The sequence below is a fragment of the Passer montanus genome, unplaced genomic scaffold, assembly GCF_014805655.1.
Source record: "Passer montanus isolate IOZ18808 unplaced genomic scaffold, ASM1480565v1 scaffold17, whole genome shotgun sequence".
NCBI lineage: Eukaryota > Metazoa > Chordata > Aves > Passeriformes > Passeridae > Passer > Passer montanus.
Genome location: NW_024364270.1, coordinates 11,958,987 through 11,980,503, shown reverse-complemented (window position 1 = coordinate 11,980,503; position 21,517 = coordinate 11,958,987). Strand labels below are relative to the sequence as shown.

General features: G+C 39.8%; 1 protein-coding gene across 1 annotated transcript; it reads right to left on the bottom strand.

Annotated features, from left to right (window-relative positions):
* Positions 1-3,275: 3,275 nt before the first annotated feature.
* Positions 3,276-20,708, bottom strand: METAP2 (methionyl aminopeptidase 2). Its single transcript, XM_039704045.1, has 11 exons — positions 20,477-20,708; positions 19,628-19,729; positions 16,185-16,247; positions 15,694-15,796; positions 10,324-10,485; positions 8,478-8,659; positions 8,301-8,395; positions 8,118-8,214; positions 7,482-7,585; positions 5,187-5,302; positions 3,276-4,066 (listed from the first exon to the last, which is right to left on the bottom strand). Exons 1-11 carry the CDS (start codon positions 20,631-20,633, stop codon positions 3,814-3,816), a joined length of 1,434 nt encoding a protein of 477 aa, XP_039559979.1. The 5' UTR covers positions 20,634-20,708; the 3' UTR covers positions 3,276-3,813.
* Positions 20,709-21,517: the final 809 nt, after the last annotated feature.

The window sequence follows — 21,517 nt, the reverse complement described above, 5'->3', positions numbered from 1 at the left end:
TGGCAGTGCCCCCAGCTGGCCTACCAGCCACTCCTCCGGCTGTGTGTCATCTGCAAACTTGCTGAGAGATCGCAGGGATGCAGCACACAGGCCAAAGCAGCCTCACTTTAAACTGAAAAGTAGTAACAGTTTCCAGTTCCAGGTGGTAATTGATATATGCATCCTGACAGCACATGCCTTCACTTTTCTCTAGTGGTAGAGAAGGCTTCTATAAGGCCCTCTCCCATTTAAGGGACTCAGAGATTTAGCCTTACTGAAAGAAAAAAAATTTGTAGTTTCAAAAACTGGGGACAAGGCAATTCCAAAACCAACTAGGTAAAAAAATTATTGTTTATCTATCTGAACTGCTGACTAGCCTACACAGCTTTTGGGTATTTTCCTTGAGTCCTGTACCTTTGTAAAAGAAGGGAGATGTAAGCATCATTAGAAATGCAAAGCAAAGCCAAAATGAGTATGACTTTAAGTTATAAGAGTTGGGTACCTGTCATGGCAAAAACACAAGTCAAAAGTGATAAAAGAGTCACAGCAGAGTTGTCTTTTTTCTTTTACTTTAAAAATACTGAAGCATTCAAAATTATAAAAACAGAAAAGCCTCTTGAATCCTTGTAGGAAAAAAACCAAACAACTCTGCATGTCTTAAAAAAATATAACCTGCTTCAGAGCATGCCATGCTTTTGGCAAGCTACATGTCTTTATCTCTAAAGACACCTTTGTGGAAGTGTTTGGAATGAGGAAAATATACTGCCCACCTCCCATGCTGGACAGCTGACTGATGCTCCACAGGAGGCCGAGTACCAACACTACATAATCCTGGGAAATAAGTAACAGTGAAAAGCCTCTTTTTTTTTTTGAAGAAAGTAGGATTTGGCAAAATTCCTCTATCTCCACAAACACCAGCTGTAAAAATCAAATTAACAAATTCCAGTTATGTTTACACATCCCATCATTAAGTTTGCATACCATCTTACTGTGTTTTGGTGCTGTTCTGAAAGTGGTATTTTGAGACACTGAAGCAAACATGACACAACCACACAGAAAGACACAGCAGCAGTTTTCTTGCTAGAACAGAAGCTCCACTTGCCTCCCCACATGCCCTGTTTCAGCCTCCTCTTTGAAATGCTGTGGTTGCTGTACCCACCAGCCCTGTCTTACCCACATCTAAGAGAAGAAGCATGGAAGTTGAGTCTAAAATTAGGAAAATCTTAGGCCATGCCTTCATCAAAAGGACACGTCACCCAAGGTGAACTATATACTGTAATGCATGTACAAGAAACAAGGCCCAGTCTTTGGGTATTTGACAACAGACCTCAACATCTGGCTCAAAAGTCTTTTGGCAAACTTGATTTTGTCAAGTGACAAGAGCATGCTTCACTTTCCAGACAGCATGGCCAGGACTTTTAACACTTACAGCAGCAGGAAAAGGCAGCATGAGAGCAGTAGGAAATTTATTTTAAGGAGGTAGAAATAGGGCTTGCCTTTTAAATACTGCCAGGCAGGAGGCTGCAGCACAGGACGCTTGGATGCAGATACACCCAGTTAAATTTATGGGCAATAATTATCACGCTCTGCAAGTATTTTTCTGAGTCATTTCTACTTCAACTTGTTACACACGATTATCAGCCTCTACATGAGAACTAACAAACAGCCAGCAAATTAAAAAGTTTAAAGAGGCCATAGTCCAAACTAGCTCTGCTAGTCTGGGTCTATTATATTCAAGTAAAAAAAACCCAAAAAACAAAGAAAAGAAAACACGTGATTTGTAAAACCAAATGTTTTTAAAGTTACTACCAGTGAAGTTAAGAAAGCCTTAAGGTGTAGAAACAATACCAAGTCCCACTGAGTTACTACTAAACAGGCACCTTCTAGAGAGAAAACTCTGGAAATTGCCACTTTAATAAGCAGGCAAGAACTAAAACAATTTGTCTTGTTTCTAGAGGACTTTGTACAAAAATAGGTGACGTGGAAGCCAGCCAGGCTACAAGAACCTGCCTGTGTCACATCCAGAAGTGCAGAAGAGTATGGTCTTGTTAGCATAAATAAAAATAGCAGCAATGTACCCAGCAGAGATTCTTTCAAGTGCCAGCTTTCACTTTGCAATGCACAAGCACCCACACTAGCTACTGTTTCTTGGGAAGCTGAGACTCATAACCACACAGCTGCATAAATCAAAATCCATTGCTGGGATGCCAAGATTCCCAAAGAGCAACAGCAGAAATACACGTTTGAGTATCCCATTTCATCCATTTCTGCAAGTTTAACCAGTACTGAGTTTGAACTATTCTTATAACTGGGGTAAAAAACCCACCAGTGTCTATTATTTTTAAACTGTAGGCAGTACGATCCCATTTCATCCATTTCTGCAAGTTTAACCAGTACTGAGTTTGAACTATACTTGTAACTGGGGTAAAAAACCCACCAGTATTATTTTTAAACTGTAGGCAGTACATAACACTGCTCTCTAAATTGCAGCTCACATAGACAAGAGGAGAAAACAACTGATATTTTAAAGTCAATATGAACTCTTCTATAGAGACAGGCTGACTATAAAGGAGCAGGTGAAGGGTCTGTTTTCTAAGCACTCATGCTTAAGGCACTGTTACTGGCCTATTAACAGAGCTGCCATTTTTATCACCAGTAACTACTGAAAATTTTAATATGCAAGGAATGAGGTGAAGATACAGCATTGGAAGACATTTTGCATATGGGCCTGCAGAGCCATTGGATTTAGCTTACCTTTACAAATGAGACTCAACAGTCAGATTTCACTGCAGCAGGAAGTGAGATAATGACTTTTTACATCAAGAAAACATCAAACACTCCAGATTATTCTGCCTGCATGAAGCAACTTTTAACACTCAAAAATAAAGCTCTCCTTGTCCCCACCACTTGTGCAATCATATGTGAACTTTAAAAAGACAGGAAATCACATGAAATTTGACCTGTGCAAGAGGGTATGCCAATGGCAAAGATCATGTAGGCACCTACACTAAGACTGAGCTGACTTCAGCCCGAAGCTGCATGTTGATGCCAGCAGCAGCAGAGAGCACCAGCTGCATTGGACATGTTCTAATACAGCTGAAGTCTAAACTAAAGACTAGCACACTCAAAACCTTTAATACACACCTCTACCGTAGTTGTCACATTTTGTCCTGTAAAGTGCTGATGATTTCTTGCCCTGTATCCCAGCACTGACAAGACTAATTAAACAAGCATGAAAGGCCAAGTTCCATACGAAGGGTAAGACAAGGTCCAGTTTCAAGACAAGAAATGGCAAATCAAGTTTGTAAAATATTTAATAGAGCAGTTTCCCAGTGGACTCCTGACCAGAATCATAACCAGACTTCTAAAAAGTATATATATTTTCAGATTTGAAAATTTATCTTTATTTTTTACAAAATGGATTCCAGGAAGTTTAAAAGGCAATATCATAGAGGAATTGGGGCGCAGAAATCAGGTGTAGTCATTCAAAGCATTCAAGTAGGAATATGGTCATATAAATATTTGAAAAGCATCTTTTATCATAAATGTTCAGAACAAAATGTATAACTCATTCCAAACTAAAAATTGAGCTTTATAGCACGTATTTCCCTGAACAGAAAAAATAAGTAACTTTTGAAATATTTCTAAAGGCCTGAAAGCTTTTTCCATGGTTAGTTACAATTAGAAGACTTGCCTTAGATTAAATTCCTTCCTTTCCAAATACGGAAAGTATTAACATCAGTCCACTGTTAAAACAGACAATGTGTTGCAAATTAATTCTGGTATAGTATGTTCCAAGAGAGCCTGGAGTACAAAGGTGCTGAGGTGGCTGAGTCAGTAGTCGTCGCCCCTGCTGACCACCTCCTTGCAGGTGGGGCGCAGCAGGATGGTGTGCTCGAACTGCGCCGTGTAGGAGCCCTTGATGTCGCACAGCGGCGGGTACGGGTCCACGATGCCCAGGTCGCACAGGTTCTTCAGCGCCATCAGGTATTTGCTCTCCCCCAGGCGATCCAGCCACCGGCGGCAGAAGGCAAGAGTACCAAAGTTCTCGTTGATAACATTTAGCAAGTGTTTCGCTCTTGGAAGCCTTGGAGGGAAAAAACCAAACAAGAATGTGTTGGAGAAGAAAGGGGTATCACCAGCATGCATTCACTACTATTCATACATTCATTAAAACACACCAACTAATAAGGTTAGATTGCAAGGTCTTTTCAGACTGCCTAGACTTGGGATGTCTTTCTACATCAACCACATGTTCTCTTTAGAAAATAAAGTGCACTCTGCTCCTGCAAAACTGACCGTGAACCTATCTGCAAGCTAAACTAAACATAGATTTTTATCCCTATCTCTTAAAAAAATAAAAGAACATTTCATTTTATAAAGAAAAACAGAATTCTTCCTGATTCAGAATAGTCAGTAATCTGAAATAATTTTGACAGAAGCTTGGTGGTTTAAAATGCTGAGTTTTCACTTCTGAAGTCAAATACTCAGTAAGCTTTTTATTCATACTTCTTACAACATACAGGCATAAAAAGTATATATTTATAGATCTTCTAAGAACTAAGCTTAGTTGCAGTCAAGCAATTTCCTCAGCCATCTTTAGTCTAATTCTTCCCATCCTCTCTCACATTCCATGTATGTGCTGTAGAAAAGCATGTCTGCCTGCTATGTTTCTGACCAGAGTAGTCTTTGTTTCAGAAAATATGTTGCACTTCTAGAAATGACAAAATGCAAACTCAGTGAAACTAAAAATGAGGAATTTCTTAATTTTACAGCAATGCACTAAAACTAAAACTAAAAACTCTCAAAACATTCATAAAATAAAACAGCGCAAATAGCATAATAGATTCTGGGAACAGCAGAAGACAAAGATTGTGGCACACAACTACAGTACAGATGCTGACTAAAAAACCCACTATACATTTAATACACAGTGAATACACAAATATAATCTATCTGTAATTAACCATTTAAAAAATAATGGTAGGAAGACTGTATTCTGAAAATGTATTTTATCCATTTTCAGTTTCTCGGAAATAATTCTGTGTTATTCCACATTAACAATCAGAGTGTATTTTGTAAAAATATTGCTAGTACTGCTCTTCCAGTCCTCTGACAGCCTTTTAATTAGTGAAGAACATGCACTGTATCAAATTTGAATCCCAAGGGGGTGGCAGCTTTATCAAAATACACCAACAAAATCCAACCTTATTGGCACATGCCCGACATCAAAGTTCTTCATATAATGAGAACACTCCATGTCATCGTGAACCACGCCTTTTCCTGTGCTACCAAAGGTTTCTATGGCATACACTTCACCTTCCTAAGGAGAGAAAAAGGGAACATGTTGCAATATGAAAATGTGACATTGTGTCATTCTGATAAAACATCTCAGTATTACACTTCTGAATACAAGTAATCAAATGTGAACAGATTCAATTGTCAAATCAATGAAGAAAAAAATTCAGCATGGAGATTTCCCACATTAGAATTACAGGTATCTCCAAATCATCAACTATTTACATTAGCAGCATTTTATTTCAAGCCAGAAGCATCAGCATGTTTCTAGTCACAATTTCTTGTCCTTGCAGTTAAAACATTGTCAAGGCATACATCTAACATAGCTAAGAAACTACATTTGCTAACTGGAAGTACTTCTGTGCTACTCAGATATAAGTCCTAGGAAATATACAGTTTAGACATAGCATAAGGATGTTGATTACAGACACTTACTGCACTGATGACCTTTCTGCCCAATTTCTGCAAGAATTTTCTGGCAATAGGTGCTAGTACATACCCTTAACCTGCTCATTTTCATTCCACAAGATGAATTTCTTCAAGAAATGAAGGTGATACATATCTGCAAGGGCATTATCAAAATTCCAGCCAAGAACAAACTGAAACACCATTGTACAAACTCGTTTCTGCCAAGTGCATTCACACATCCTTAACAGCAGGACTGTGATAGGGACTTAACAAGCCAGGGCATCAAACACTGACAGACACTGTGAGTTGTACTGTTTATTTTATTAAGCTACTTTTAAAGTCACCAGCCCAAAATAAGAAGCCATATGAAAAGCAGTAACAGGCTCCAAATTCAAGACGAACTCTTGAAGATGTCCCTGAATATTCAACTGACTCATTTATAAAAACCAGCCCTCAAAAAGCACCATACAGTGCTGCCACGAGATTCACTCAAAACCCACTTTTTCTGAATAAGGACCATCAGAGGCTCAGTTAGTCACAAAAAACTCCCTGGATTGCAGTTTGATACTATAATTAGCACAGTACAGCAAGACCTTGGCTATGCTCCACATTCTTCATTGTCAAACTCACCATACTTAATGATGCAGGATTGTGTCCTAAGTAACCTACAGAAGCTGAAGAAATTAAAAAATGTCTTCTCCCCAAAACCAAACCATTAACTAAGTCAAACTAAGAAGAACATGCAAGTTTTTCTATCTTCCTTTTCCAATACTCTTAATCCCTTTGCACAGTCTCATAGATAAGATAGTTTAAACTTTGTCTTTTTGTGCACATCATAGGTCAACAGCTATGATACAAGTTGTGGGTGATGAGTGAGCCTACCTCAAAAAAAATCCTGTCCAGACCACACCTGTGCCTGTTCAGCTCTTACAAGTCTTATCTATCCTAACAGACTTACTGGTGATTATTAGTGATGAGCATTAGAATAAAATTAAAAGCTTCTTGTCTCATCACCCATCTTTTAAATCTTATCTCATCAGAACAAGAGCTTCAGTGAAAATGACGGCTAAATCACAGGTTCCATGTTTGAATACTGCCTTCCCAACTGGTACTTTGTCACATCATGTACAGCCATTGCCCTTCCCTTGCACCAGAACACTATCCAAAAAACATCTTTCAACTAGCCTCTCACATTAACTACAAATACACTTAATTATTTTGTAACTGCAGAGAAAAACTATATTGGAAGCTTTTCAAGAAAAATACTATATCCAACAGTACTCACAAAAAGTTATCCAAAACTACACTTCAGATGTATTTATCAAGAATTACCTGAGTGAGAGAAGATTTCATTACAAAAGCAACAAACAAGGAGTATGAATGACCTGCAAGTCATTCAGGAAAACTCTGATTTCCTGAATTCCAGTTCACCCCAAAATATTAATAACGTATACACACTGAGAAATAAATATGAAGCAGTTTCAGCAATATTACTGCAGCATTCAGATTTCAGCAGCGGTGGGTTTCTTTTGGTTTGTTTGGTGGTTTGTTTTTTAAATAGCAGTGTTCCAAGTCTTCAATTTCAGGAAGTGTTTGATACCTGAACACTCCAGGCTAAAATCAAGAAGCCACTGAGAAAGAACTACTCCTGTACAGGAGCATTACACAGTGCAGCAGTTACTCCACTGCAATCATTCACCAGAATCACAAAAACTACAAATCAAAAGTGCATAGAAATACTATTCTTGCAATGATACTGGAGAAATTTAACAGAAGGAATAAAGAACTCATCTTACCTCCATTCTTGTGGCTTCTCCTCCTTTCACAATGGGTACTGTTTTCCCTGCATGTATCCTATACGGCCCAATGGAGTGTCCGTTCAAATTGCGGATTGGCTTCACTTTGGAAGAGAACAACAACAACATTACAGGCAATTTCCTAACAAATGGTAAAGCCTTTAAGGCAATTTGGTTTGTTATCCCATATTAAAAGTGTAATAGTGAGTCATCATACACTGCAGAGGAACCAAACACAGAACTATCCACGTATCTTGTACAAACACAGCCACGACACAAGTTAGTTTTGTATGCTGTAGCAAGGCTTCATCAGTGAAGAGCAGCAACTCCAACAGTAATAAATGCTAGTTAAAAAAGCCAAGCAGCAAGTATCAAATTATCTGTACAGTTCAAAACTGCTGTTTAGCATTCATCTTATCTTATCTGCTAGAGATACAATACCTGGAAGTATAAGCCAAGAACATTTCTCTAAAGGAAAGGCAAGCCAGCCATACACATGTATTTACACTACACTCACACCATACTTCTGGCAGAAAAGTCTTTTCAATGTCCTATTTTGAAATCAATATTTGTACAAATCTATATACAGGCACACACTTCTAAAACAACCATCCCTATGTGAAGAAAGTAACTTGCCTTGGTATGTTTTGCCATCAATTTCAACTTCATAAGACTCCATAACTTCTTGTATGGCCTCTCCCACATCACAGAGACGTACATCTATTCCAGCACACTGAAAATAAATGCAAATATAAATGGAAAATAACCACAACATTTACTGAAAAATTACTTTGTAAATTACTTACATAAGGATCATACCTTTATTCCAGTATTTGTGGCATCCTTTACAGCTTCTAATAGTCTGTCATATTTTGGATTGAATGTGACTGTAAAAGCACAGTCAATAATACGACCTGAAATCAGCAGAAGTTAGTTAGCTTCATAGTATTTGCACTGAAGAACATTCTCAGTTTTATTTAATAAATGAAAACTAACCACTAATATGTGTTCCAAAATCTATTTTGCAAATATCATTGTACTGCAGGACTGTTGGATCTCCAGCATTGGGAGTGTAGTGGGCAGCACAATTATTCAGAGAACACCCCGTAGGAAATGCAAGACCTGCATTTAAACCATTTTCCTTTATCAGCTTACGTGAGCAGTCTTCTAGTTTTTCACTGAAAGCAGAGGGGAGGGAGAAGAAAAAAAAGAACAGGATTAGTATTTCTTATGATGACTTCAAATAAATCAATGCAAGAATAAAACCTCAGAAAAATACTAAAATAAATGTTTTTATATCAAATCAAGCTATTTGTATGCAAAGTAGACAGACAACCCTAGGCTGAAAAACAGGCACAACACAACCATCTTCAGCTCTTTGTGTTGTTTCCTCTACCTTTTCTTGGGCAAAAATGAGTCTTTCCCTATTGTTTTTAATTTAAAATATTTATCCTTACAAGCTACATTAACCCATCCTTCCTGAACAGCAGAGGTTAGACAACCAAAGTTTAGGCAGATTACATGCATTCTTTAAATTTACTGTAATTTAAAAGGAAGTGGGAAAAAGGAGGTAAAGCCTCTTATTTATTAAAAAAACTAATTATAAAAGGATTATAAAAGGAACTTTTTAAAAAAAAAAGAGTGGTAACTATGATAAAATAAAACCTTGTGAGACCAGCATTTGTGTTTTGGTTTTGTCTAATCTCAAGATGCTAGCTGCTGCAAATCCACAAATACACATCCAACGGTGCATTCTCCTTCAGTGTCAGTGAATGAGGTAAACTGCAGCTCACTGCAGTGCACCAAACTAATTTTAAGAAAGCCAGAGAAATATGAAAAATGAGAGCATATTTTAATCAGCAAGGCCCCACAGTCCAAGGTACTTTAGGAAGAACAGTAAAGTTTTGAGAAAATGACTGCTTAGAACAGCCAAACTGTATAATCCACTAAGACAGATTTGTTTCACCCAGACTAGTGAGCTGCCTTTCTTCTACTTTCCCTCATGGCACATTATGTCTTTCTGTTATCCTTGCACAGTTACCTTGGGGATCAGCTCTCATTAGCTTTCTTACTATCCTACTCTTGTCAGCACAGTCCTCAGTCACACCAGGCTGAAAGCACCTGATTTTGGAAGCTAAACTGTTCTGGATCAGTGCAGTACTTGGACAGTAGATATTCAATCTAGATAAACTGAAGGACAGAAAAAGTAATAGTTGGAAGAGTCACAAAATAATTTCCAGGCTAATTCTTTCTTTAAACTTAAATCAAATTCACATTCATCTGAATCTATCTGCTCAGTTATTTCTTACTGAGAATAATAAAAAACCCCACTGTGTTTCCACCAGAAACATCAGTCAGTCAGTGAAGACTAAACAGAGTCCAAAGCCTCCTGCCCTGGACTGAATACACAGCCATGCTGGTTTTATGCCTCCTTGCCCAGTCCCCGGCACAGGCTGCACCTCACTGCCCACATGGCATTTCATGACATTTCTGGCAAGCAGCAGCTGCAATGCTGCCATTGCTGCTTCTCCCAGCACTGCTGCAGAGCAGCAAAGGCACTGAAATCTAAATGAAGCATATAATCAAAGTAAGTGAACATCACGGAAAGCTTAGTTAAAATTCAGTATAATCCCAGACCCTGTAAGGCTGCAGAAGCTAAAAATGCAAGAAGAAACTTAAAGGAAATAATTTGAACAACACTGGTTGTGTACCTCAAACACAAATCTCCCCAACACTCATTACACAGTGAATTAAGCACACAAAACTGAGACTAAATCTCTTCTCCTCTGGAAAATGAAGAAAAATCTACAGCAGAGGTCTTCCAGAAGATGTGTGTCCTCACCAGATTTCTATCATTGTCATTCCAGGTTTTATCCAGCTCATAACGTATTTCCTCACTTGTCTGTGTGCCTCTGCAGCCTCCCGAAAATCATTCCAGATTTCCTCACTGGCTTGGTCTAGTGCTTTCTTTTCTTCACTAGTTATTCTCCAAGCAGCAGTTCGCCTTGAAAATAAAGGAAATGTTTCAGACAAGTTACTGTAATCACAGCAGTCATTACAACTTCTGTCTAAAGCCTGAAAAGTGTTTATTAACCAGTCAGGTCCACATTCCCCTGTGTAAGAAAAGATCCTGATTTATACAATTTTCAGAATAAAGGAAGCCTATTTTAAAAAAAAATCTATCAATACCACAGACTAGCAGCTGTGAAAGGCAGTAACATCCTACCAAAGGCCCAGAGAAGCAGGGTGCTTGAAGTATTCCCAAGTTTTCAAAGACACAGAACAGGCACATAGAATTCATATTAATGCCTGCAATTCCACCTTAAGTTTTGCTGTGCAAAAAAACTGCAACAGGCTCTACTCGTGCAAAAAGTTTATTTTTTTCACAATCTTATTCATTCAGACAGTGTTGTTCCTGCACAGAGATGAACCTCAGCACTGCAGTGTGGCTGCTTGGCCCACAAACTGTTGCTGACACAGGCAAGAAGCATCTTCAAAATTTAAGAGCTTGCAGTTCCAGCATTATTTTCAGTCACGCTCAGAATATTTAGGTAATAACACCTAACACAGTGCATGGTAAGTATGACACATGCCAGAATGTTACTTTCTAAATGGGCTGGATGGTGAATTAACATTTGTTACGGGAGAGCACCACTCACTCTGGCTCTTTGGTAGGTTCATGGAACAAATACATAAATATTTTTTAATACAGGATTAAGTATAAGATTAGTTTTGAATATATTCTGAATTATGCAAAAATCCAATGCAACAAAGGATCCATGAAAGCACACAAACAAGAACATAATTAAAGTACTCCAACAACAGTCAGAACTTAGCTAGAAGACTACTCTGACTACAAAGTAGAGATAACCCTTTAAATGGTGAAGCTGCAGCCACATAATAGTGCAAAAAACCCTAGTGATGCCTCAAAGATCTCTGTACATGCTGTGCAAGACAAAAACTACTAAGAACAATACACAGCTACACAGGCTGGCATGTGGGTCTTCAAAGAAAATGCGTGGTGGACAAGATGGACCAAAGATGCTGAAATACATTGATTTTCAAATTTAGAAATTAATGCAAATTAGTTGATTCTAAGCAAACAACTGAGTACACAGAGTGTAAAGGATTAGGTTTTGAAATCCAAAGGTGTAGCTTTTTACCTGTTTCATAGGTACATAACTTAGCTCCACTTCGAGTTTTCCTTACAGCCAAAAAACAGGTACAAGTGAACCAAGAGACTATGCCCTTGAGTTTTTCTGCATTTTGAACTAAGAATATATACTTGCATGTAAATTTATAAGTATATATATTTATACTGAACATTTTGAAAGAGTTGAAAAGATAAAGGAGGATAATAGGCTATTCTATAAATCTTTCTCAGGATGATCAGAGGATATGAAATATTTTGTATTTCCATTTTGTATTTCCTTTTGTTTCCATTGAACTTTCTGCTCTTTTTCAGATAAAAGTGCAAAGTAGAAATCCCACATTTACTTTCTGAGCAGTTTCTTGCTCCAATAGCAAGCATCACACACACACACTACTCTTACAATTTGCCTCAATCTGGCAAATTCTGCCAAAAAAAGAAAGCAACGTGCTGTAAAACCTGGGCCCCTGCACTGCCACTAGGAAACTGGACTTCTGCCAGCACAGAAGTCATTGAAGATGGAAAAGGTGCACTGCAGAAAAACACCGGGGACAGAGACTCAAAGATCCTTTCAGACTGTTCTGGATTCCAGCAGCAAACACCCCTTGGTAGCAAGAATTGCTGACAGGGTCTGGGCAGCTGCTCTGCCATCTGTCACAGACTTGAGTGCCAACTCCAGCAAACTGGCAGGAAGCCATCCTCACTCTGTCTTACTGTATTTCAGCATATAGTCACTTCACACAAGGCAACTGGGGGACAGAACTGCCTCTACATGTAAAAACACTGTATCAGACTCCAAGTGTTTTGCTGAAAAAGCTGCACTCCTGCCACCTGGGAGCTCAGGAAGGGATGCAACAACAAGAATTTCTGCTAGGGCCTGAGCACTTCAGGACACATGAAAAATCAGTTGGGCAGATGAAGGCCTCACACCAAACATCAAGTCCTCCCACAGGTACATGAGCTAACAAGCTTTTTTTTTCCCCTCTAATGTGCTGCCTGTGACATGTCAGCTGAAGAAATGCAAGTCTTGCTCCAAGCCATTTGGTCCAGCTTTTCACTCCAGTTCAGAGCATGCAGTTTTCACCAGTACAAATTTTTACAGGATCACACAGTGATTTAGGTTATAGTGATCAAAGAAACCTAGAAAAGAATTTCCCCAATTATCTTCACCAGATAATCCAGTCATGCTGGAGGGAAGGTATGCCATCCAGAGAGACCATTATAGGCATGAGAGGTGGGCCTGTGTGAACCTCATGAAGTTCAACAAGGCCAAGTGCAAGGTTCTGCACCCTGGGTCAGGACAATCCCCTCACAAATACAGGCTGGGTGAACAATGGATAGAGAGCAGCTCTGAGGAGAAGGATTTGGGGATGTTGGTGGACAAGAAGCTCCACATGAGCTAGCAATGGGCACTCAGAGCCCAGAAAGCCAAATCATAGACTGGGTTGCATCAAAAGCAGCGTGGCCAGCAGGTGAAGGAAGGTGATTCTGCCCCTCTACTCCATTCTTGTGAGACTCCACCTGCAGAGATACACTGAGCTCTGGGGCACCCAAGGTAAGAAAGATGTGGAGCTCTTTCAGTGAGTGTAGAGGAGGGCCGTGAAGATGATCATGGCTGTAAGCACCACTCCTGTGGAGACAGGCTGAGAATAGGTGGGGCCCTGCAGCCTGGAGAAGGCTCTGGGGAGACCTCACAGCACCTTCCAGAACCTGAAAGGGAGAGCTTTTTAACAAGGTCATGTAATGACAAGACAAGGGGTAATGGCTATAAATTGAAAGATGGTAGGTTTAGGTTAGAAGCTAGGGAGAAATCCTTTACTGTGAAGGTATTAAGGCACTGGAACAGGCTGCCCAGAAGAGTTGTGGAAGGTGTCCCTGTCTATGGCAGGCAGGGGGGTTGGAACTAGCTCAACATTAAGGTACCTTCTGAAGCAAACCAGTCAGTGACACTCTAACAGCAAAGAGACAGAAACAAGTAGGCAGGGTCAAGAATTCCTTAATTCTACTTTAACAAAATTGGTGTATCATGAAATACTGCTTATTTATTTTCTGCCTTCCCAGTTGTATCATTTCAAATTCCCACGTCTGCAAGAAAAGAACACAAAAAAACCCTCCAAAAAACTGGAGATATAAAAATGTTAAACCTGTTAGTCTGTTGTCTATGGAAGTATTGATTAACTGCTTTTTTTTAAGGCTGAAATTTGAATGACGCCCACTTCTAGCTGAACTTCTCACACAAAAGACATAATTGTGGGTTGATGAGAAGTAACTTTAGAAAGCACATGACATTAACAGTTAAGAATAGAAGTGCAACACTTAAAAAAAAAATCAAAGGCAAAACCCTCCTGACCTCAGCATGAATAAGACATGGCACAAAAATGCTCCACCAATATATAAAACGAAGGAATTACTCAGAATATGAAATATCCTGGCATTAATGTCAGCTACTAATTTAAGTAGTGGCTTATATTAGGAATTACTAAAGTAGCATAGTAAGATTTGAATATTTAAATTAGGAAGAAAACTAAGCACATATTTGCTTAAGCACATTACATGAGGAAACTATTTCAGGTTCCTCAGAAGCACATATTCTTCCTCCATAGCAGAACATCAGGTACAGAAAAGACGCCCCACTTAAATCCTGTTATGAAAGGAGGTTTGTTTTCATGGCTTTTGTCCTTTTTCTTTTCAATAAATAGTAGTTAAACCAGAGAAAATATTTTAATCTTAATATGTATTAGAGGTGTAAAAATAGTGTGTTATTTGTTAATAAACTACATGCTTAAGTTGTTTATTATCTAATTTCCTGGCTTACTTAAATCATTCTTATGAACATGACCCAGGTTAAGTATTTCACTCTTCTACATTAAAGAATCACTCCTGGATCAGCCTGTCAGGACTATCCTGTGCAAGAACTTCATCAGCATGCTGATCTTGGAAACTGTGCTCAAACTAAAGTAATGAAAAAGAAGACGCTTCCTTGAAAGCAAATTTTCATCTCAAAAATGAAACCATATTATCTGAACACAATTTATAGGGGATACTGGAAGCATTACTTCCCTTACTTATTTTACTTACATTTCATGAGAAATAGGCATTAACTTTAAATAACCAATAAAAACAACATTCCAGAGAACTTTCATTCTGAAGTAAAAGTCATTGAAAACTAGACAATGCTTTCAGACATACAAATATCTACCTATTCTCTCCCTTTGGTTTAAACTATTTTTTCAGAGCTTTGATTCAATATTTCCTGGGAAGTTTAAATGTTTTCAGTAATACCTGGTATTTTCATTCAAGTTTGCACACAATTCAAGCTAATTCTGGGCCATGCATCCTGTGTCTCTCCCAGGTAAAATTCGACCTTTCACAACACCTAACATAGCAAAAAAATCAGGAAAACTCATTCAAGTTGGTATGTCCTAGTTTCTAACAATGCACAAAGAAATACTAGTCTCCTGTAAAAACATAAGGGTGCAGAGCTCTGTTCCAGTGAGCCACCAGAAGTTGTTGTTTTAGTGCAGTTGCACATTATTCCCACATCACTATGAGTTACAAAAACAGGTGAGGTCACAATAACCACATGTTAATTCCAAGAGAGAGAAGCAAGGACAGAATATACCACGTAGGCTTTTAAATGAAATGGAGATGAAATGTCTCTACCAAAAAATAAGTAACTAAAACTTGGCATCTCAATGGCCACAAAACTGCTGCATAATAGTATCTCATCTCCCTTAATCTTAAACCTTCACTTACTTCTAATTCAGACAAGGTTTTTCTTACAAGCTGCCTACTGAAAGTCTGTCAGCACCCTGGGTCTCAAGGGCCTCATGCCTCACAGCAATTCTGCTATACTGGCTACACCTTAATTAAAAAGGGTAGGGAAAGACAAACATTTCTGGCCTGAAGACTGGTATTCATTGAGTTCCTTGATAATCCAGTTAAAGAAAAAAAGGGCAAAACCCAAAGTACATTACTCATTTTGTCCATTTAGTTGCACATTAATATTTTTTTCAGCACATCAAAATGAAAGCATTTATGTCTTAAGCTTAAAACACTCACCCATCTTGTGTTGGTGGATATTCACATTCTTCTCCCTTTGGGAATACATTGCTGGGAAATAGCTCACATATTGGAATAGAAGGTGGATCTGTCTGGACCTTAGCTGTTGATATAAGAAAGTGTTACACGTGGGACTCTGGAAAGACCAACCAGCTTATTTCAACCATAAAAGTTAAACAGCAGAAGTTATTTAAGATTCCCTTAACGAGGATCTGGGCTTCTACCAAGACAACATTGTATCACAACGCCCTCATATGACTTTATTTAGCCAATGCCCATGGCCAATAAATGCCCTCAACGTACCAGAAAAAAGACAACTTGCCCAGACTTAGCCTACAAATACAACCTGCACCCCTAAATTTGTTTCAGCTGCAAGAACAGCACTTGCACACACTTAACATCAAGTCTGTATTTTTGTCTAAATTTGTTTCAGCTGCAAGAACAGCACTTGCACACACTACCAAGTCTGTACTTTTGTGCTTGATACCTACGTCCTTTCTTCTTTTTCTTCTTCTTCTTTTTCCCAGTTGCTCCATCTCCTTCACCCTCTCCATCTATAGGAAAGAAAGTGCTCAGCTGAACATAAAATAATCTTAAAAGAACCAAAGTTTGAATAAAACACAAAAACATCTGGACTATCTGGAAACAAATGGATTAAAAGACAACATCCAGAAGCCAACAAACCATCAGCATTTTCAGTCCCTACACCAAACACAAACCTACGAAAATAGTTTTGAAAGTTGACAACAAACATATCACCAAACAGAGGAAAAAAGAGCTCAGGTAAAGTGTTTTCAGGAAGTCCTACTTCATATTCCTCTGTTCTCAATTCAGGCAAATAGATGCCTGGAATTGTTTAAGGACACAAGACAACTGCATTAGACACAAATGCTAACAAAAAGCTAGAAACTACTGCTTCCACCCCATCCTCTGATGCCTCAGCTAAAAGAACTTGCTGCGTCTGGGAAGGTAAAGACCCCAAAGAAGTAAAGATGAGGCCAGGGTAAATTTAATCTTGAGATAACAGGGAAGGTCACAAACAACACTCTCAGCAAAATCACTGAATGTGTGAGATACAAGGGTGGTCAAACACTGAACAGTTTTCCCAGAGAGGTGGAAGATGCCCCATCCCTGGAAACAGTCAGGGTCAGGCTGAATGGAGCTTGAGCAATGTGATCTGCCTGAAGGTGTCCCAGCTCATTGCAGGGGCTTGGACCAATGACCTTTAAAGGTCCCTTCCAACCCAAAACTTTCTGTGAATCTATACCAGTGGGAGGTTTCCAGGGAGCACAGCAGGTAAGCACCAAGAATCAGCCACACCATTTACAGTCACATCTGGGAGGCAACAACAACCCTGCAGACTTCACATCTGGCTACATCAAATCCCTACTTACTTCATACTCAGTATTTCAGGTGCTATCAGCTACCTAAACCTTCTGGTCCTAAACACAAATTCTTTTCAAAGTAGACAAGTGCTACTCATCTACATATTGAACATTTTCAACTACAGCAAGAAGTAAAATTAAAAGAACTTCTGGAATCAAGCCAAAGCATTCCATTTTGAGTGTATTTATCCAGAAGCTTGTATTTAAAAACCAAACCAAAACACTGACCACCTGCTCCAGTCACTAGATTTCAAGCCTCTCATGATGGTCAATATAATCACCAATTTTATGCCACGATGAGTGCTGTAATTCTGCAGCTGGGGCAAATTTCAGTAGTGTCATTCCCGCCCCTCCCCAGCTCATTTTGGCATTAAGTATCTTAAGTTTCTGTAAAAAATTGCAAATATCAATACTTTGTATCTATAACATACTCCCAACCTACCAGATTCTTCATTAATCTGTATTTCATAGGCAACCAAAAATCCTTACCAGTGCATATAAATTTCCTTAAAATGTGATAATTTTATCACATTTGTTTTGACCTTGAGCAGTGTCCAAACCATTCATAAAGAAATTAATTACACATACTCCAGTTCATTCACCAAGAGATTTCTGGATTATTTTTTCAAAGGCTAGGCCTAAACTGAAGAGAAAAAAAAACCCCCAGCATTTCTAAAATATTGTTGTTGTTGCTATCTGCGTATTGTAGCTTCTTCATACCTCACTGCACGTGAAACTGCCAGCTGCGAGCCAAACTAACCCTGTCTGTGCTTCCATGTCCTTGAGGACTGCTGCAGACTGACTGTGCTGCCAGAACACAGCTACTGCATCTACCAACACTCTCTGTCTTCAGGTTACTTAGCTGCTAAGGAAAATATTGTCACCAGGAAAGCAATTTTAGATCTTTGCAAAACAGAAGTCCAACCCTGTACCATTTTGGTATAAGCCATTTAATAATGTAGCACAGTATCATGCAAAAATGTTACATATCAGCATATTTTAACATGGCAAGGGAAATCCAAAGAGCACTTCCTAATCTCTCCTAGAGTTCAAAAGTTATAGTCTCTTTTTTGAGGCCACCCAGTTACATGCTTATCAAGGGAAAAAAAAAAAAAGGAAAAAGGGAGTAGGTATTTTATTGATTTTAATCTAATGCAGCATGTCTTATAACAACAATTCTGAAACAACACAATTAAGATGGTGAATAGTGAGATCCAGGAGAGTTTTGAAGCTGTCTTCAAAACACTTCAATTAGTTATAATTTTTCTGCAAAACTATCAGTTTTACAAAAAACACATCCAAGTCTAATATGTGAAAAAAAAGAGATTATTAATTCAATCATAGCATTGTTTTATGCTTTCTAATACTGTAGTACAATTACTAATACTGTAAAAAGGATAAGAGAACACAGCATTTGATCTGCAACTATCATTGTTATTTCTCCTGAGATAAACTCTAACTATTCTAATATTCAAATATATATTCCAAGACTTCTTTCCATTGTATACAGTTTTCACTACCCTCCTCAATACTTCTGCCCAAGTTGCAATGATGGCAAAGCACATACTGCATTAATTTTAACTCCATAACATGAAAGACACCATAAAACAAACCACAAGAATACACTTCTATGCAAAGTACCTGCATTAAACTTGATGCTGCAGATTGGTAATGGTCAAAGTCAAATTAGTGATTTAATACAACTCAGCACTCTGAGTTAATTTTTTAAAACTTCCATACCCAATTCATTAAAATTACATTCCAGAAGGACAAATTCCAGCAAGTGGACTAAGAAGATTTCTAAGCAGACTGCTCAAAGTGTTGATCCAACTTTATATGCTAATTCAGGAAAATGAAACTGAATTACCACTTTAAGAAATGTGTTTTCTTAAACATCCATTTCTGTTGAGAATCATCCTTCAAACCAAAGGAAATACAGCACCTTTATTGGATCTTCCTACAGAAAAGATGGACTTGGTCTGGATTTCAATACAGACACTTTCAAGGTTCTGGCTTAGAAAATCAGCCACATAGCACAAGCAACATCCAAAGTGTGTGTCTTGCTTATGTATTAATCTCCCCCAGTTCAATTTTAAGGAAAAATTATAATTACAGACGAGCAAGTTTCAAGTCACTGGTAAAGACTGTAAAACCCATTAATTAAAATAGTCCCCTAAAATTTTCTCTGTATGTTTTAAGCCAAGAATAAGAGACATAATTTGGAACATAAACATGTACTGGCCATGGTAATGCAAGTGAGAATGATTTACAGCTTACATTATCTCAAACTAAACATTCCCCTTCAGTAGGTAGATCCTTGAAAACACAAACCTTTAACAAAGCCTGTATTGCTGTTATTTGTATATGTACACCTGTGTGACAGCAAAACCACTGACAAAAAAGTAGAAACTACAGACAGTTGCATCTCACCTCTCCAAAAAGAAACCCAACCAATATCAAACCAAGACATCTGTAAACAGTCTGTTAAAAGGGAGTCTCGGAAGAAGCTGAAACTGGAAATGTTAATAGAAAATGTAATTTATACTTGCCATCATCATCATCATCTTTTTCTTTCTCCTCCAGGGCTTGCTTGTCCAATTGTTTTGCTACATCATCAAGAGCACCTTCCATTTCTTTATCATTTTCTTGTCCTGTTTGTAAAGTTAAAGTATGACTTACTGTAAAACATTAGCTCCACGTTAGTAAACAGCCCCCAAAGCTTTATAAAAACATTACGCTGCACTCACCCTACAGACAGCAGAGCACCTAATGCCTTTTCTGTCTTAAAGCAGCCTCAAAGTGCAAGGCTGTAGGACAGTACAGTGACAGGTAATATTAATGAAACCTACATATAAAGGTAGATTAGCCCGACACTTCCGACTCCTTTTTTCTGCCAGGGTAACTAATTCTTCTTCCCAAAGCAGCAGCCTGCTCTTATGAGATAATATGGGCGTGAAGTAGATAATTATAAACGCACAGCACGATCATGGCTAACTGATGGCCTGCTAAAACAAACCCAAACCATCGCGCCTTCACGCTATTTGCCCAGACTTGCTCCAGCTCTCTCCGAGAACTTGGGAGGGGTGCAGAGCCTCCATCAGGCGGCATGACTTTCACAGCGGCACTCTTACACCTACCGCCCTCGGGGCATAGGAGAGCGTGAGGGAAGCGGCGGCTCCTCCTGCTCACACCGGAGCGGGGAGGACACGCCGGCCCCACCGAACGGCAGCAGCATCCCCGGGCACGGCCAGCCCCTGCGAGCCGCGGGGATCCATCCCCCTTACCCACACCGCTGCCAGGGGCCGGACAGCGGCCTCGGAGCGCCCCGCAGCCGCACGCCGGGACCCCGGAGCCACCCACACCGCGCCCGTTCCCGCAGCGCCGGCCCGAGGCCCTACCCGCGGGGCCCGCTCTGCCCTTCTTCTTCTTCTTGCGCTTCTTCTTGGCGCCATCCTCGGCGCCGAGCCCGGCCGCGCCGTCCCTGTCCTCGGGCTCGGGCGGCAGCTCGCCGTTCAGGTGCTGCTCCCGCTCCTCCGCCCGCCCCACGCCCGCCATGTCGCCGCGGCCGCGCCGCCTCGCGCACGCAGCGAGCCGGGGAGAGCGGCGGGGCCGGCGCCACGCTGGAGGGGCGGGGCCTCAGCCGCGCACGCGCGCTTCAGCCGCCGGAGTGCGCGCGAGGGCCCGTGAGGGGGCGGGGGCGGGGCCGGTCCCCGCTGCGCCGAGAGATAAAAAATGGAAGGAAGAAATCTTCCAAAACCAACCCTTTCCCTCAGGAGGAACAGCTGCTACGTTCCCTTACAACGTGAGATTGCTAGGGCTTTACCGTTGGAGGGCACTGAGGAAGCGTGACTAACACGAGAGATAACTGGTGTACAGAAAGAAAATAATACAAGGGGAAAAAAAAAATCACTTGTTTCAAGTGACATAGAGCAAAAAAGGGAAGATTCTAATACATTAAAAAAGACCTTGCCTTGTCCCATTTCTACTACTCTGTAGAAAACCGAAGCAAAATGCCAAATTTGCCAGCGTCCACAAATGAAGTATTAAGTCAGCCCAATCCTTAGAATTCATTTACAAAGTTTATATTTTTCACAGATTTTCTACTAGTATATCCTTGCTGACTGAAAAATACTTTTCCTCCTTGGTATACTTGAACAGAACATGGTATAAGATAGTGCCAGTACAATTTATAACATATAAAGGTTAAAAACAGGCCTTGTGTTGCATAGCTATGTTTTAAGATGCTGCTGCAGGCGGGTCTTTGCTGGGGGAAACTGGTAATGCCTGGTTCCTCATGGGGCACAAATTCTGCCCCCTTGGCCCCGCCGAGCCTGGCTGGTTCCATCTGCCCCTTCCCTGGCTCATTCCCATGGGCATCTCCTCACTCCTGACCTGGTACAATTCCAGCAAGAACACAGCTCAGAAGGACTAGGCTAATG